The sequence below is a fragment of the Cololabis saira genome, chromosome 5 (assembly GCF_033807715.1).
Source record: "Cololabis saira isolate AMF1-May2022 chromosome 5, fColSai1.1, whole genome shotgun sequence".
NCBI lineage: Eukaryota > Metazoa > Chordata > Actinopteri > Beloniformes > Belonidae > Cololabis > Cololabis saira.
This window is the reverse complement of record NC_084591.1, coordinates 49,467,415-49,483,710: the sequence shown is the minus strand read 5'-3', so window position 1 is coordinate 49,483,710 and position 16,296 is coordinate 49,467,415. Positions and strand designations below refer to the sequence as shown.

The window sequence follows — 16,296 nt, the reverse complement described above, 5'->3', positions numbered from 1 at the left end:
ATGTTGCTGGTTCAACAACCTTACACTTAACGAAGAAGAGTTCTGATGGCAGAGTGAAATTGTAACCGACATGAAGATGTTTTTTATTTAGTTTCACATAAATACCATTAGTCTGAATGAGAGTCATCTGTTCAGTAAAGGACATGCCAGTACAGCAAAGCTCCAACCGACCACACACGTGCACGGACAGTGGTGTGTGTCCATGGAGCTGTAGGAGTTCACACTGTAATTAAAACAGATGGATGATGGAGTGTGAGGAATGGACAGATTAAAGAAGGAGGGATGGAATGGACAACCGGAGAATAAACAGAACTTTAAAAGATATTGCAGGGAGTGGCAAACGTGTGTGTGTGTGTGTGTGTGTGTGTGTGTGCGTGCGCGTGCGTGCGCGCGCGTGTGTCTGGGCACGTTTGTGTGTTGATGGTTTATTCACACACAGTGATTAGGCTTATTCCCTCCTGGCCACTTTCAAGCTTTCAATTAAGATTCTAAACACAAATATTCCCTGCATTCATGGCTCTCATCCCCGCTAACGAGCTAAGTAGAGGTGTGTGTATCAGCGTGCAGATGTGTTACCACTTTTCTGTGAGCTTATTGGAGAAAATTCCCAGTTTTCAGTGAAAGTCCGGAGCAGAGGAGATGGAGTGATGATGTGTTTGCATATCCATTAAAGTCTTGTTGAGTACGATGATGCAGCTACAAGTGCTGGCCACGTCACACTGGACACACTGTGTGTGTTTGTCTCTGCAGTAGGTAATTGAAGTAGTAACAACATCTAAGACCACGTTTACACGTAGCCGGGTATTTACAAAAACGGATATTTCCCCCTCTACGTTTATAAAAATCCCATCATTTCCAGGAACCTGCATAAATATCTGTTAAGGTGCTATGAGCAGCCAAACCTGCAGGGGGCAGTGTAACGAGAAGATAAAGTCATGCTAGCCAATCAGAATCCTGGAAAAAAACATCAACAAATGACACGAGTAACTTCCAGTTACTTCCAAGATGAACTAGAGTCTTTTGTTTGGAGTGACAGAGAAGTGGAGTTACTTTTAAGTGTGACTTTAGAATATAAAACAGGTAAAATACAAGAAAATATTGACGGTTACAAACAAATTGTAAACACAGGTCGCACTCATGACGCTGGTGACGTTTCTGTCTCATAATGTGACGTTCTGATTATGGCTTACAGTTTAAGATTAAGATTCCCAGAATATTCTAATATTTTGAGATAGGATATTTGAGTTTTCTTAAGCTGTAAACCGTGATCAGCAATATTAAAATAATACAAGTTTTGCAATATTTCAGTTGATTTGTAATGAATCCAGAATGTATGACATTTTTGCATTACAGAAAATAAAGGACTTTATCACAATATTGTAATTTTCTGAGACAGTCCTGTATATTCTTATATCTCATACTGGTGCTGGAAGTCCTTGAAAATGCTTGAATTTTAAAGTTTAACTTTCAAGGTTTGAAAAAAAATACTTGAAAATCCTCAAAACTGTTTCAAGACAGATAACCAACCGAATGTATTGGTTGTTGGATGAAGGAATAAGATAATGGGAAGCCCCTGAGATAAAGACTATATGACGTGGGCCTGGTGTGGCAGCGCTGCGTGATCCCTGATCTGCTTTCATGTGTAACCAAAGACTCAGTTGGAGAAGACGACTCCAACATGCTGTTAGGCTGCTGTTTTAATGATCGCTGGCTCGGAAAGAAAACCTGGATAAGACCAGGACTAAATCCAGGAGTTTACTCCTGCAACGTCACCAGAAAGGATGCACAGATTCTCATCATGACAGTCTGCACTCCTTCATGAAATGTAAATCCTGGTGGAGAGTCTGCGCTACAAACCCTGACACGTTACCATAATGTCACGTTTCTGCTCACCACCGGTGAATGTGTCGGCTAAATAAGTGAGAGGTGTTGGACTAGCAGTTCTCCTTCTGCATGTCAATCATTACTTGATAATTACTTACAGTGCGAAGGCCCTATTGTATCTGTAGGAATTTAATTTATGCCATTCCTTCGGCAGTTAATACGGCCCGGACCGTAACGTGCACCCAGGTGTGTTATACATCAAAATATGCGTCTCCATCTTGCGACTACACGCATTACTTTTCTCTTTCAAAAGCGTTACCGTGGCGACGATAGAATCCAAAATGTGCACCCCCCTTAATCTGATTGGTCCATATTTGATAGTTCTCCAAAAGTCACCAAATTTTGCACCAAGCGATAAATTTGATATTTCATGGTTTGCATTAATGGGCGTGGCCTAACGGCTCAACAGCGCCCCCTAGAATACTTTTCTCTGCCATAACTTTTGACGGGTTGTGATAAAGACATGTGGGTGGTGTCATCGGACTCAGTATTGAGTCCTTGACCTTCATTGGCCTGAATTAGCCCCGCCCCTTCTTCTGATTGGTCGATATTTCATAGTTCCTTTTTTCTGCTATATCTTTTGAATGGTTTGACATAGGAAGTCGTGGGTGGTGTCATTTCTGATACTTATGGGGGGCGGTGGCCGTGAGTGCGAGGGCCCGTTCATCACTGCTTGCAGCTTTAATTTATATAATGATTGTGCTGGGAAAGTATAACAACATAATAAAAGTTAACCCAGTGCATCTGCCATTACCTCACATTTTTATGGTGTTGTTGTTTTTTTTGGGGCGGGGGTAACTTCCAGGTTTGCTGCAGGTTTGACTCGTACAAGTGTTGTACAGGTAGTTATCCCTGTCAGGAACTGTGGGCTTTTAAATAAAATACATCAAAACAAAACAAAACAAAACAGCAAAAGGCACAAATTAAGGTTTACCATAAGTTGTTGTGTTTTACTCATACTTGAGTTCATGTGTAATTATTCCAGTAAATATGCAGAGTTGTTTCTTTAACATCTGAAACAGAAGGAATTCAAATTCATGCAAATTGGATTTTTCTGTTAAATGAAATTATGGAAAGTAAAGTGTACTTATAGACTGATTACACGTTCCAAAACATAGATGTGTGTTTTCTTTTCCTTTTATGAATATTTTTGAATAAATTTAAAAAAAGAATAATTTTAAGTACGTGTATTTGTGTAAATACGTAATTTGCCAAAGCTCAAGGAAAGTGCCTGAAACGTGCTTGAATTCAACAAGGGCGCGCTAACTATCCTACAAATTTGTTATAAAATAAGAAAAAGCCAAAGAAATGTCTTCCAGCTTAATTTCTATCCATTTTTCTACAAAGCAGTAAATCTTCTGGAAATTTGCAGCTAAAACGAACGTTGCCTTACAAACTTACTCATCAGACAAAACCATGCATATTTTTGACTGGTTGAACCACCTGAAGACTTTCTGCAGCACTTGTTAGCTTTGCTTTTTAACATATCTAGGTTTATTATCTATTGGACTCACTGCTGTACAAAATGACAACTATTTTTAATTGAAAAACCCACATTGTGAACATAATACCGTATTTTCCGCACTATAAGACGCACCTTCAATAAATGACCTCTTTTAAATCACCCTTCATATATAAGGCGCACCACATTATAAGGCGCACTAAATATCTGGTAAAATACCGACTATAGTGGCTGGGGTTGAGTTACGTATCTACCTGATGGAGCTGCGCTACAGGAAATGATACAAAATCCTACAGCAAATGCAAAAAAACAAGAAGAAAAGTACCGTATGTCAAACTTTATTAACAAAATAAAAACCAGCTTTGCTCCGTCTCGTCAAAGTCTCCATTATGCGAGTCAGCGTCGCTGCTGTTGTCTTGAACGTCTGTGACGATTCCTGACGTTTTTAGTGCCGTTAATTCGGCGACACCAACTACATTACCCACAATCCCCCTGACTACATTACCCACAATCCCCCTGACTACATTACCCACAATCCCCCTGACTACATTACCCACAATCCCCCTGACTACAGTAACAGAAATTACCTTAATGATCATAAGGCGCACTGCATTATAAGACGCACTGCCGTTTTTTGAGAAAATTAAAGGCTTTTAGGTGCGCCTTATAGTGCGGAAAATACGGTACCTCATACAAAAAGATAGAGAGACAATAATGTGAAATGTGTGTCATGTGCTTGTGTGTTACTGAGAAGGATTTTGGCTTTGACGAGTCGCAGCGCTCCAAGTTCCTACTGTTATGTAATCTGATAGGGAAAATCCAAGCTGCTGCACACACACACACACACATACACACACACACACACACACACACACATACACACACACACACACACACACACACCAAGACTTCCAAGACTCACATGCACTTGTGCACTACACAAATATGCTCAATTTGTGCACAAACTGGTCATTGCCATATGCCGTTCATGTCTGCCAATGAAATGTCTGCACGCGCGCGCGTGTGCGTGTGCGTGTGTGTGTGAGCACGCGTGTGTGTGTGTGAGCGCGTGCGTGTGTGTGTGTGTGTGTGCGTGTGAGTGTGTGTGTGTGTGTGTGTGTGCGTGCGTGCGTGTGTGTGTGTTTCCACTGGAAATGGTTATTCCAGAGCGTAATGTCGCGGCGGAGCGGGGGAATGTGTAGGAGGGCGACGGCTGCCTCACTCTCATTTTTCACCACGTCAGCCACATGTATAGCAGGACGACTAATTACGTGAACCTTTTTCTGTTTCCGCTGAACCGCGGTGGGCGTCGCCATTAACCTTCTTGGAAATCATTAAAGATTGATGGTTACCGGAAAGTCAGAAGTCGTGTTCTGTCAAAAGGACAGCGTCTCCTTTCTGTCTCGTGGATTGTTCACTGCTTTCATCTCTTTGCAGCGTGGCAGCAGCTCCCTGCTACGCTGCAGCCGTACACCGTGTGTTTAAAGTCACCGGGCTAACTGCAGGCCGTCCCCCCTGTCACCCCCGCTCTCACACACCTTTAAAAGCACAGGAAAAATAGTTTCACCTGCACCTGCAGCGGCTTTATGAGTCAGTATCTGCCGTCTGATCCGTCACAACCTTCCTCCTGGAGCTTTAAATAAACAGGGAATCGTGTGTTAAGAATTAGTTCTTGATTTTTTGAAGAACATCCCTATAATTTTGTATCCAGACCAGGAGACTCGGGTGACATAATGTACATGTGGTGCCGTGTTACCACCAGTACTGGAGTTGAGGGGGGATGAGGGGGGATGAGGGGGGGGTGGCATCCCCCCCGAAATAAAAACGGTCCAAATCATCCCCCCTGTAAAACTGCCATCCCTTATGTCATTTCATCATGTGGTTTTACTGCTATTTCAACATTTAGAGTCATCACCAGAAAAATAACTTATTTGACAATTTTCACCTGTTTCAAGTAAATTTTCACTTGAAATAAGTAGAAAAATCTTCTTATCTTATCTTCTTATTACAAGCAAAAAAATCTTGTTCCACTGGCAGATTTTTCTACTCATTTCAAGTGAAAATCTACTTGAAACAGGTGAACTAAAAAAATGAGACATTTTAACTAGAAATAAGACACATATTCTTGTTAAGATTGTGAGTTTTTGCAGTGATCCATGTTACTTATCCTGTGAAGGACAGAGTCATATTGATAAGTTCAGAAAAGTGTTTTTTATTGTTGTGTTTTGATGTATTTGATGTAAGCCCAGTGGATATTTAAAGCTTACAGAAGGCTGCATTTAACTGCTGCTATGTCATTCCTGCAGTATTTCTGCAGGTGTTTTGGTCACTGCTATTATTTGTAATATATTATATTATTTGTAATCAGAACAAATTATCTGTCCCCATATGATCAAATCCACCATCCCCCCTGATTTATTTTTACAACTTGAGCACTGGTTACCACCGTTCAAGAGGGATGGCGTAGTGAAGCAGAGATAAAGTTACCACCACTCAGATATCTGACGTGGGAATGTAAAAGTCTAGATGACTTCAGGTCTAAAGCAACAGTCAACGTTCAACTGAATGTAATAAAATCATCCACACAGTAAGATGAGGAGTAAACAAATAAGGAAAATATTAACAGTCACCTCGCAGAGAGAGTGATAGAAATAGAGAGGGGAAAATGGAAGATGAGAGGAGGGAGGGAGAGTGTGTGTGGGTGTTGGATGCTCACGGGACCTCAGCACTGCAGCATTCTTTCTGTGTGTGTGTGTGTGTGTGTGTGTGTGTGTGTGTGTGTGTGTGTGTGTGTGTGTGTGTGTGTGTGTGTGTGTGTGTGTGTGTGTGTGTGTGTGTGTGTGTGTGTGTGTGTGTGTGTGTGTGTGTGTGTGTGTGTGTGTGTGTGTGTGTGTGTGTGTGTGTGTGTGTGTGTGTGTGAGAGAGAGGGTGCATAAAGGTGGGGGCACCCTTGGGACCCTTCCAGCACTGCAGCAGGTTGTGTTTGGATGTGTGTGGGTGTGTAATCTCCAGCCCCCACATTACCAGTGGGTCAAGCTCACCCCCACTCCCCATCAGAACACCCTTCCCCCCCCCACCACCACCACTCGCCCCTGGTTGCTATGGTAACACACCTTGAGCAAGCCCCCCTAGAGAGGTGTCTACTCCTCCTCTTCCTCCATCCGTCCACTGCTCTCTTCCTTGCTGCATTCGTTCTTTCTTTCTCCCAGAGTCTCCGTTACTCTCTCCACATCCCTACCGCTGCTGCCCTGTCTTCATTCGTCTTTCCACTGCCTCAGTCTTTATTCTCCGCCTCTCTTTTTACCCATCTCTTTCTCTTTTCTACCTCTCTCCACCTTCACCATCAATCGCCTGGCTTGGTTTACGGCCTTATACACCACAAGGGACTAAACACGCACACATACACTCCAGCGCTCTTACGCAAACACACTCTCTCATGTAGTGGGATGGGGGTTGACAGGAGCATGGACGTGTGGTAATGGAGGGTACAGACCCAAGAGACCCCCCAGCAGCTCATTTGGAGACAGAGGGAAGATGGTAGCATGGATTTTGTTGGGGGCGGGCACCCCCAAAGGGTTGGGACCTGTGTGTATCCGTGCATGTGTGCGGTGTGTGAGAAGGAAAGGCGAGCACCTTGGGGATCCGTCCCCAACACAAACCAAGGAGCTCATTTCTGTTCTGCTGCATCTTGCAGGGATGGCTGATGGTGAGATGGGTTGTGTTGGTGTGATGAGGGTTAGGCCACTGGCTTCTTCTCTTCACGTCAATTAGCAGAAAGCTGGTGAAACTGAGAGGGAGAGAGACGCAGGTAATGAGCAGGGATGAGACTAAGGGACAGTATATGCAACGAGGCTCGGTCTGTGTTGGTGTTTGTGTGCTTATGTGCAGTGCTGGTAGTAGAATTGTGACGAGACTGACTGCTCTGAGAACTTTGTATCTCCCCGTCCGTTTATCCTCCTTCCTCCGCTCCATTCGTGTACAGTACATGTTGTTGTGTTCTGAGTATCGTCTTTCAAATTCAATAATACTTTATTAATCTCCAAAGGTACATTAATTGTTGCAGTAGTTATGGTGAAAGTCTCTTCAGAGGGTCATTGTAGAGGGTTATTTTTATGTGGGAAGGAAGGATCTCCTGCAGCGAATCTAAAAACTCCAACTGAAGACACTCTGTTGGTGAATCACTCAATTCAATTCAATTCAAATTGTCTTTATTGGCATGAATGGTAACCATTGTTGCCGAAAGCTACATATACATACAATAAATCACGACACAATCAACACACGAAACACCAAATATCTAACACATGCATACAATATGTGCAGTCGGTCCTGGGCGGTGCTTGTTTGTTTATTCAGGTGGACCAATAAAAGTCGCTCCAGAAACTTCCGTGATGTTACGAGGTGTTAGAGGCCGGAACCTCTTTTTCCCTCTGTAAGCCCTGACTCCTGTGACATCCCTTTAAGGATTCTACAGATATGTACCTGCCACCTGAAGTCCCTTTAGACTCCCACCCTGGTTCTCTCTTCTGATGATTTTGTAAAGCTTAACAGCGCTACGTCACATATAACAACGGTGGAGCAGGGAGCCAGAGCTAGGGTAGAGGAATAAATGAGGATGACAAAATGAGAAAGTCACTGAGCAATGTGACCAAAAGTGAGGAGAGTAAATCTCTGACGGTGTCAAAAAGGAGACTTTCTCTGCATGTACAGAGACCCCTCTGAACTAAATATTGTAAAATTCCCTTTGTGTGGATATGAGCCACTGTAAAGAGTCTTCGTCAAAGGCAATCACTGTTTGCAAGAACGGCCTCCTGCACCGGCCTGTTAGGTGAAGACAAATCTGCCACCTTGCACCAGTAAAACCTGGCTTATGCATACCATTAATAAACACAAGGAGCACAAGGAGATCACACCTTTGCTTCTCTATTTTTCCACACGGACCACATCAAGCAAGTGCAAAAGCTTTTATGCAAAATGTGATTAATTTAAGCCATTTTCCTCATGGCCGCAGTTATTTTGAGGTCAGCATAACCTGCAAAGTGCTCATGTGGTGTGGTCTCCTCTCTGTTCCATCTGAAAGTTGTCTCTCTGACATGTCATTTGATGTGTCGTATTCTATCCCTCACCAGTAAATATAGAATAACCACTCTTGCTAGAATGTTGGATGATGGATTAAGATATATGCCTGACACTTCTTGGTCTTCCTTCATCCATTTGTATGTTTCCCTTTCATAACTTTCCCATTTTGCTTTCACTTGTTTCAAGCTAAAGCCACATCTGACTGGGATCATTGAAATGTCTTGAGTTGAGTTGAGTTGAGTTCTTGAAGAAGTTTGATCCTGCTTTCAGTTATTCCAACTAACATCTCACTTGCTGGGGCCATGTTTGCTGTCAGTCAGCGAATCAGTGGCAACACTGATTTGCATCACCGTCATACACATTTTAATAACTACCAGCATTAGATGGAGTAAGAATCGCAAAAAAAGACGTATGCTTTCACACAGGCCGATTGCTACAAATAAAACTCTCCATGACTACGTTTACATGCAGTCAAAATTGGGGTTATTGCTAATATTCCAGTTACTGAAACATTGGGAATATTCCGTTTACATGATAATTAATCATTTGGGATATCTGGATCAAACCAGCGACGCACGGAGAACATCATGACGCAATTCCCGTCATTTCTGCTTCTTCTTCCTGTATCCAAATTCAAAACAAATGCTGCTGAAACGGCCGCTCCGGTTGGTCCGGTTAGAGATGAGCTGTTATTGTTGAAACGGCCGCTCCGGTTGCTCCGGTGTGGAGATGAGCTGTTATTGTTGCACTAGTCTTTAAAAATGGTCTTTACTATTTGCACCAGCTGCAGTTTGGGCTGAAGCCTCTTAAACGTGTCCTAGTTAACAGAGAAATAACTACACGCCGCAAATATCGGCCCTTTACACACTTCAATTCCCTTTGTGTGATTTATCAAAGGGGGAAAAAAGGGCGGCAACTTTTCTCTCACCTTCTTGTAAATCTTCTATCCCGGTACTTTCTACCGTCTACAAATGCAGAAATGTTCATATCCTTCATTACATTTATGAAGTGATTAGTCTCCTCCTGGTCTTGGTTTCTCCGTGTTTAGAAGAACTTCCTGGACTCAAAAGACCAGGATTGTGAACAGAGCATGTGCAGAAAACTAATTCCTGTTCCGTTTGATGGGGATATTCCGTTTGGTGTTTACATGACCCAATATTCAGGTTTTAAAAGGAGTAACCCAGGGCTCATGTTGGGGTTTTAAAAACCTGAATATGAGCAAATTCTGGTTATTCAAAGGGATTATTGGTGTTTACATGGCCGTGTAACCGGGTTATTGATCATATTCAGGTTTTAAAAGGGTTTTTGATGCTGGAAACACAGTCCACGTAGGTCTAAAACGGCCGTTTCCTTTCTGCATCAAAGCAAAGGGACATTTAGATTTTTCTGTTGAGTGACAAACTAGCCTTCATCATCCTCCTCATTGTGTCTCTCATCCCTCTCTCCCCTGTGTGTGTGTGTGTGTGTGTGTGTGTGTGTGTGTGTGTGTGTGTGTGTGTGTGTGTGTGTGTGTGTGTGTGTGTGTGTGTGTGTGTGTGTGTGTGTGTGTGTGAGTGTGAGTGTGAGTGTGAGTGTGTGTGAGTGTGAGTCTGATCAAATGCTCTCTGAGAGACAAAGCGGAGCGGCAGGATCTCTGCGACTCTGTCATCTCACTATGGGTCTCACACGGGCCCGGTCTCCTCGGGGGGACGGCACACAGAGACGGCCGTCCCCGCACACACTGATCAAAACGGTGTTTCTGTCAGAAGAGAACTCTTTCATGGGACAGGCAGCACACGGAGGCGTCGCAGACCTCTCTCCATGCCCTTGTTCCGGACAGACCAATTATCTCTCTGCACCTCGCTCCTCTCCTCCTCTCCTCCTCTCCTCCTCCTCTGTCCCCGCGTCGCTCTCTGGTTCTGTCGTTTCTTTCCTCTGTAGCCACTCTGGTGCTCAGCAATCTGTAATCTATTGACTGTTAATTAGAAGTTTGGTTTTGAGAGAACTAATGCTGTCAATGATATCCTGTACTTAAGCCCCCAACACAGTCCTGCAGCAGAGCACAGCAGTACAAAGCAATCTTACATTTTAGCTTAGATAATTCAGTTAAATAGAATATATTTAACATTGAGGACAGGTTGCCTTTTGTTTGGAAGAATGAACCGTCCGGAGATATCAGGATATACTGGTACAAACTGGCAGGGAATGTGTGTGTTACATGTACATGTGTGTATGTATATATACATACACACATGTACATGTAACACATATACACATATATATACATACATATATATACATACATATATATATGTATGTATATATATATGTGTGTGTGTGTGTGTGTGTGTATATATGTATATACATGTATGTATGTATGTATGTATGTATATATGTATATATGTATATATGTATATATATATGTGTGTGTGTGTGTATAAATATATATGCCTTAGGTTTTTACCAACTTGGTATTACCCATTAATATATATGCATGCAAAAGCATGTCCAATGTTGCTGCAGTGCATCTACTACCAGCTTGGTGTTCCAGCAGCAGACACTCTTGCACGGCAGCGTAACTTCCTGTTGCTGGTATGAAGTCAGTCTGACGACTAACAAATGTTTCAGTGATGCATGTTTCCCTGACCTCACCAGAAATACAGAATCCCTGATGAAACCGGTGCATGACTGCAGCACGGCTCCAGCCACCGGTAGCCGCGCATGCCACGCAGATGAGTGTGCATCCTTTAACCCAGGGGTGTCAAACTCATTTCACATCGTGGGCCACATACGGCCTCGGTAGATGTCAAGTGAGCCGGACCATTAAAATTATACCATACATGCTATAATATAGCATGTATGGAAGTCACACTCAAAATATCATGTCTTTCCTTTGTTTTGGTGTAAAAAAGCGCAAGAATATTAGGAAAATGTTGAAATTCAATGAACATTCCTTTTACAAAACATTTCATGGAACACCTCATATTTCCTTAGACAAATGTGCAATTTACTTTTATCATTCACATATATGCATTGCAACTGATCCCACTGATTGTGCAAAGGCACAAAACTTTAACAATTAATTGGTATTGAAAAATATAGCAATACACTTTAAGATTTAATCAGATTTATAAAGAAGCAGATGGCGCATTGATACCGCTGTTGTCTTCTACTCTGATCAAAACAGTGCGCCCCCTAGCGGATAATACATCAATTGCATCTTATTAAAAATTTGAATTCCATGCATTTTTTTCACTTTTAGATTATCCCGCGGGCCTGATCGAACCTCCTTGGGGGCCGGTTCCGGCCCGCGGGCCGTATGTTTGACACCCCTGCTTTAAACGGTTAACGTTGGAGCCTGAATAAAAAGCAAGCAAGGATGGCAGTTTGCTGTCCGAGCTGAGGGGGGTGGTCGTCTTTCAGACTGCCCCAAACCTCGTCATTTGGAGTGTTGTCTTCTCCCCCCTGATGCCGATCCCTCCACTTGACTTAGTGAAAGCGAACAGTTTCCTTCAGGAAAACCCCCCAGAACTATCACCCAGTAGGAGTGCAGTGTTTGTGTTTCCCGGGATTGTAAAAGTGAAGGTGCGTCGTACTTCACAACCCTGATAAAAGATGAAGAAGCTTTACCTGAGTCTCTGGACCGCTCTCTGAGTTCAGCTTTGTTCTCCGTGTTGCTTTCTCCTCATGATGCCATTATGAAACACTTGTACCAGAACGCCTCTCCTTACGCATGAACATTTGATTAAACCCCCTTTAATATTGCAAGGGGAAAGTGTTTTTGGTGCGCTTAAACAACATAAACCAAAACACTAGGGGGAACCAGACAGAACTTAGAAGAATTTCACAAACCATGTTGATGCTTGATTGCAGATATACAGGACTGTCATACATTCTGGATTCATTACAAATCAACTGAAATATTGCAAGCCTTTTATTATTTTAATATTGATGATTATGGCTTGGATTATGGCTATTCTAATATTTTGAGATAGGATATTTGAGTTTTCTTAAGCTGTAAGCCATGATCAGCAATATTAAAATAATAAAAGGCTTGCAATATTTCAGTTGATTTGTAATGAATCCAGAATGTATGACATTTTAGTTTTTTTAATTGCATTACAGAAAATAAAGAACTTTATCACAATATTCTAATTTTCTGAGACAGTCTTGTATCAACTAGTGCTCTGGGGGGGTTCTGCACCGCGGAGAAATGGAGTGACGGAGAAGTCCGAAGGGTCCACGGCAACGGCGTCACGGCAACGGTGTAGGCTCTGCGTTGGTTTAACGTGGAACCATAATTCAGCCTTTACCCACAATGCAGCTCTTCAGAGTCTTAAAGATTTCCCAAGTTAATTCTAAACGATAAACTTAATTTGGTGTTAAAAAGTAACCAAGCAAAACAAAAACTCTGAAATGGGGTTGAATTATTCTGATCATTGACATGAACGGAGAAGAGACGGCAGTCAGTTGGTGTTGGAAAGAGTTGGATGACTTTAGCAGTGATTTATTTCACAAAGAAGTCAAACTTTGCAACTTAACTTGATCATTTGCAAAGTTGGAGTTTTTGTGTCTGCTTTCCTGAATGCAGCAACCAAAAAAAAAAGTCTCTTTCTTTCTGCGACCCCGGGGTCCTTGTAACGAGCACTTCGTTTTGTGCACGGAAAGGTAGCTGATGTTTGCCCAACCTCTCTGATCCTGGCACCGTGGGAGAGGGAAGCAACTTCTGAGAAGCTTCCCCCACCGAGGACATGAGCTTTAACATGCTTTACATCAGCACACACACACACACACACACACACACACACACCACACCACACCACACCACACTACACACACACATCACTTCCACTACAGACCCTGGGTCAACACCTGCACCTTCCTGCATCTGTATTTATGACTTTCTGCCATTTATTTCCTTCTTATTAAATATAAAGCTGTACTTCTAAAACGGGGGTCGGCAACCCACGACCCTTTAGCGCCGCCCTAGTAGCTCCTGGAGCTTTTTCAAAAATGTTTGACCTTTTTTTTTCTTTTTTTTCTTCTTTTTTTCTTTTTTTTTTCTCCTTTTTCCTTTTTTCTCTTTTTCTTGTTTTTTCCTTTTTTCTTCTTTTTTCCTTTTTTTCTCTTTTCTTTTTTCCTTTCCTTTTTAATCTCGACATTTCGACTTTTTTCTCGACATTTCGACTTTTTTCTCAAGATTGTACTTCAACATTAATCTCGACATTTTGACTTTTTTCTCAAGTGCATAATGAAAAAAAAATCTCCCCCCAGTTCTAACTAATATAGAAACATGCAGCATGAGTTGTCTTCATTCTAAGGCTGATACAAGACTTTTCATTTTTTGCGGCTCCAGACATATTTGTTTTTTGTGTTTTTGCTCCAATACGGCTCTTTCAACATTTTGGGTTGCCGACCCCTGTTCTAAAACAAGCGAGTGATGACGAAGGTCCAAAACAAGTGAATAACCGGTGCTTGTGCCCCGCCCTCCTCCTCCTCCTCCTCCTCCTCCTCTCCATCTCTCCTCCACCTCGTCCTCGCTGCGTGTGTCTCTCCATGCGATGGCGTCCCGCTGCTTCAATCTCCTAGTAAATGATAATGAACCTCTATCTGTCTCAGTGTGTCCTGGACACGGCGGCGCCCCGCACAACCGCACAACCGCACAACCGCACAACCCCACAACCGCACAACCGCACAACCGCACAACCGCGCCGCCTTTGAGGTCGGTGTGTGTTGAAAGAGGTTGTTTAGGCATCGGGAGCATGGAGTACGCCATCTCATCCACATAACACACACACACACACACCACACACACACCACACACACACACACACACACACACACACACACACACAGCTATTGAGACGGGATTAGGGCACCCTTGTGTTGGCCTTTGAGGCATAACCAGATAGGAATCTGTGTGTGTGTGTGTGTGTGTGTGTGTGTTTTGGTCGGTATGGGTGTCATGGATGCGTGATTGAAGACATTATTAACCCCACGACCCCCTGCAGCTCCGTAGCTGAAGTTTTACACACTGTTTAAATGTGTGTGTGTGTGTTTGGGTGGTGCACGCTTACGGGGGGTGAGATAAGTGTCAGAAAAGGGAAGACGTTGCAGATTGTGTTGTGTGTGAATGGAGTGTGTGTTGTGTGTGATGTATTGAGTGTGTGTATATGAGTCGGGGTGTGCGCTGCTCCGTAGGGGCCACAGATTGGACCACAGAAGACCCATCTGATGTCTCCGGGGCAGCACCGTCCCACGGTGTGTGTGTGTGGGCGACCGAGGGGCTGGTCCTGTATGGTACGCTGGTGATAAGGACAACAGGCAGGAGACTGGATCCTCGGGGTGTGTGTGTGTGTGTGTGTGTGTGTGTGTGTGTGTGTGTGTGTGTGTGTGTGTGTGTGTGTGTGTGTGTGTGTGTGTGTGTGTGTGTGTGTGTGTGTGTGTGTGTGTGTGTGTGTGTGTGTGAGAGACGCCCACCTTCATCTGGCCTTTCACCACGGGTGCAGTGATGTCACTCATGCCGCCTTAAAATAGGACAAAATATGGATGAAGTTGTTGCACGCTCTCATATGTGTTTGTGATGGAGATATTTGATCGTACTTGCAGAGTATCAGCTGTTGAAGTTATAAAGACCAAAGCGTCTTACAAATTAATTTGAGCTTTGTCTAAAAATGTATCAGCAGAGGTCATATATTTCTGACTTTATTGGGAAAGTATGAACATTGAAATACATTTAGGATAGAGCTGCAGATCCATTCAAATGTCAAGAATCGATTCGATTCCAATTCTTAAGATTCAGAATTGATTATCAAGATTTGATTCGATCCGATTCACTTCAATTCTGATATTGATTTAGGTTAGTAAATGATGAAAAAAAATCGATCTTTAAGACATACAAATATATTTTTAGGAATTAATATGAGAATCAATTTAGAATCGGAAAATTGATTTTTTTCAACACAGGCCTAATTTAGGAAACGTATAATATGTCAGGAAGATGAGGAATACTGATGCTTGTTGTCAAATGTGTCCACATACTAAAGAAGAGAAATAAGACATGGCAAGTGTGAAGAGTGTAGGTGAAGTGGAGCTTTCTGCAGATGAATGAATGTCTGTAGCCGGGATGACGGAGGGCGCGGAGCGAGGGATAGGCAGAGGGATGGATGGAGGGATGGGCAGAGGGATGGATGGAGGGATGGGCAGAGGGATGGATGGATGGCAGAGCAACTGCACTAAAGGAGGGCAGCTATGGAGGACAGATGAGGGAGGGGTGGATCACCCCCAGATCAGTTACCAGGTGGGCCAGACCAGGGCTGCTTTGGTGAGCACATTTTAACTCAACATCTCTAAACTTACCAGGATTTAAGCAGCTTTTATTTGTATTTTTCCCTCCCAGCCTTGAGTCTCACAGTCGGGGGAGACGGGGCAAATGATGTTGGTTGGAAGGAAGGAGAATTAGGACATTTTGACCCAAAGACAGTACCAGGGTTAAATGTGTCGGCCCTCCACAGATTCTTTCATTGAGCCGTTTTTACTTCTATCACATGGTTCTACTTTAAACAATCTGATTCTGTTGCTGATACACAGAGGTTTTTGTGTGTGGACATACACAAACGTATTGGGTGGCTGAGCATGTCTGCCATGTGCTTGTGTTGTTTTCTGTACCTGAATCCAGCCCTCACCTGCGTGTCTGTCTCCTGTTTGTGTCTCCTGTTTGCAGAAGAGGGCATCAATCATGAGTGCAAGCTGTGTAACCAGATGTTTGACTCCCCGGCCAAGCTGCTCTGCCACCTGATAGAGCACAGCTTTGAGGGGATGGGAGGAACCTTCAAATGTCCCGTCTGCTTCACAGGTGAGACAAACACACACACACATGTACACATACACAT

The 16,296-nt window shown here is 43.2% G+C and overlaps 1 protein-coding gene across 3 annotated transcripts in view; it reads left to right on the top strand.

Annotated features, from left to right (window-relative positions):
• The window catches only part of znf423 (zinc finger protein 423), a 260,684-nt gene that overhangs the window by 219,750 nt on the left and 24,638 nt on the right, over positions 1 to 16,296 (top strand). For all 3 annotated transcript variants that reach the window (XM_061722329.1, XM_061722327.1, XM_061722328.1), the window contains one exon: positions 16,128 to 16,259. In XM_061722329.1, coding sequence (XP_061578313.1) covers positions 16,128 to 16,259 — 132 coding nt within the window. The remainder of the gene's footprint in view (positions 1 to 16,127; positions 16,260 to 16,296) is intronic.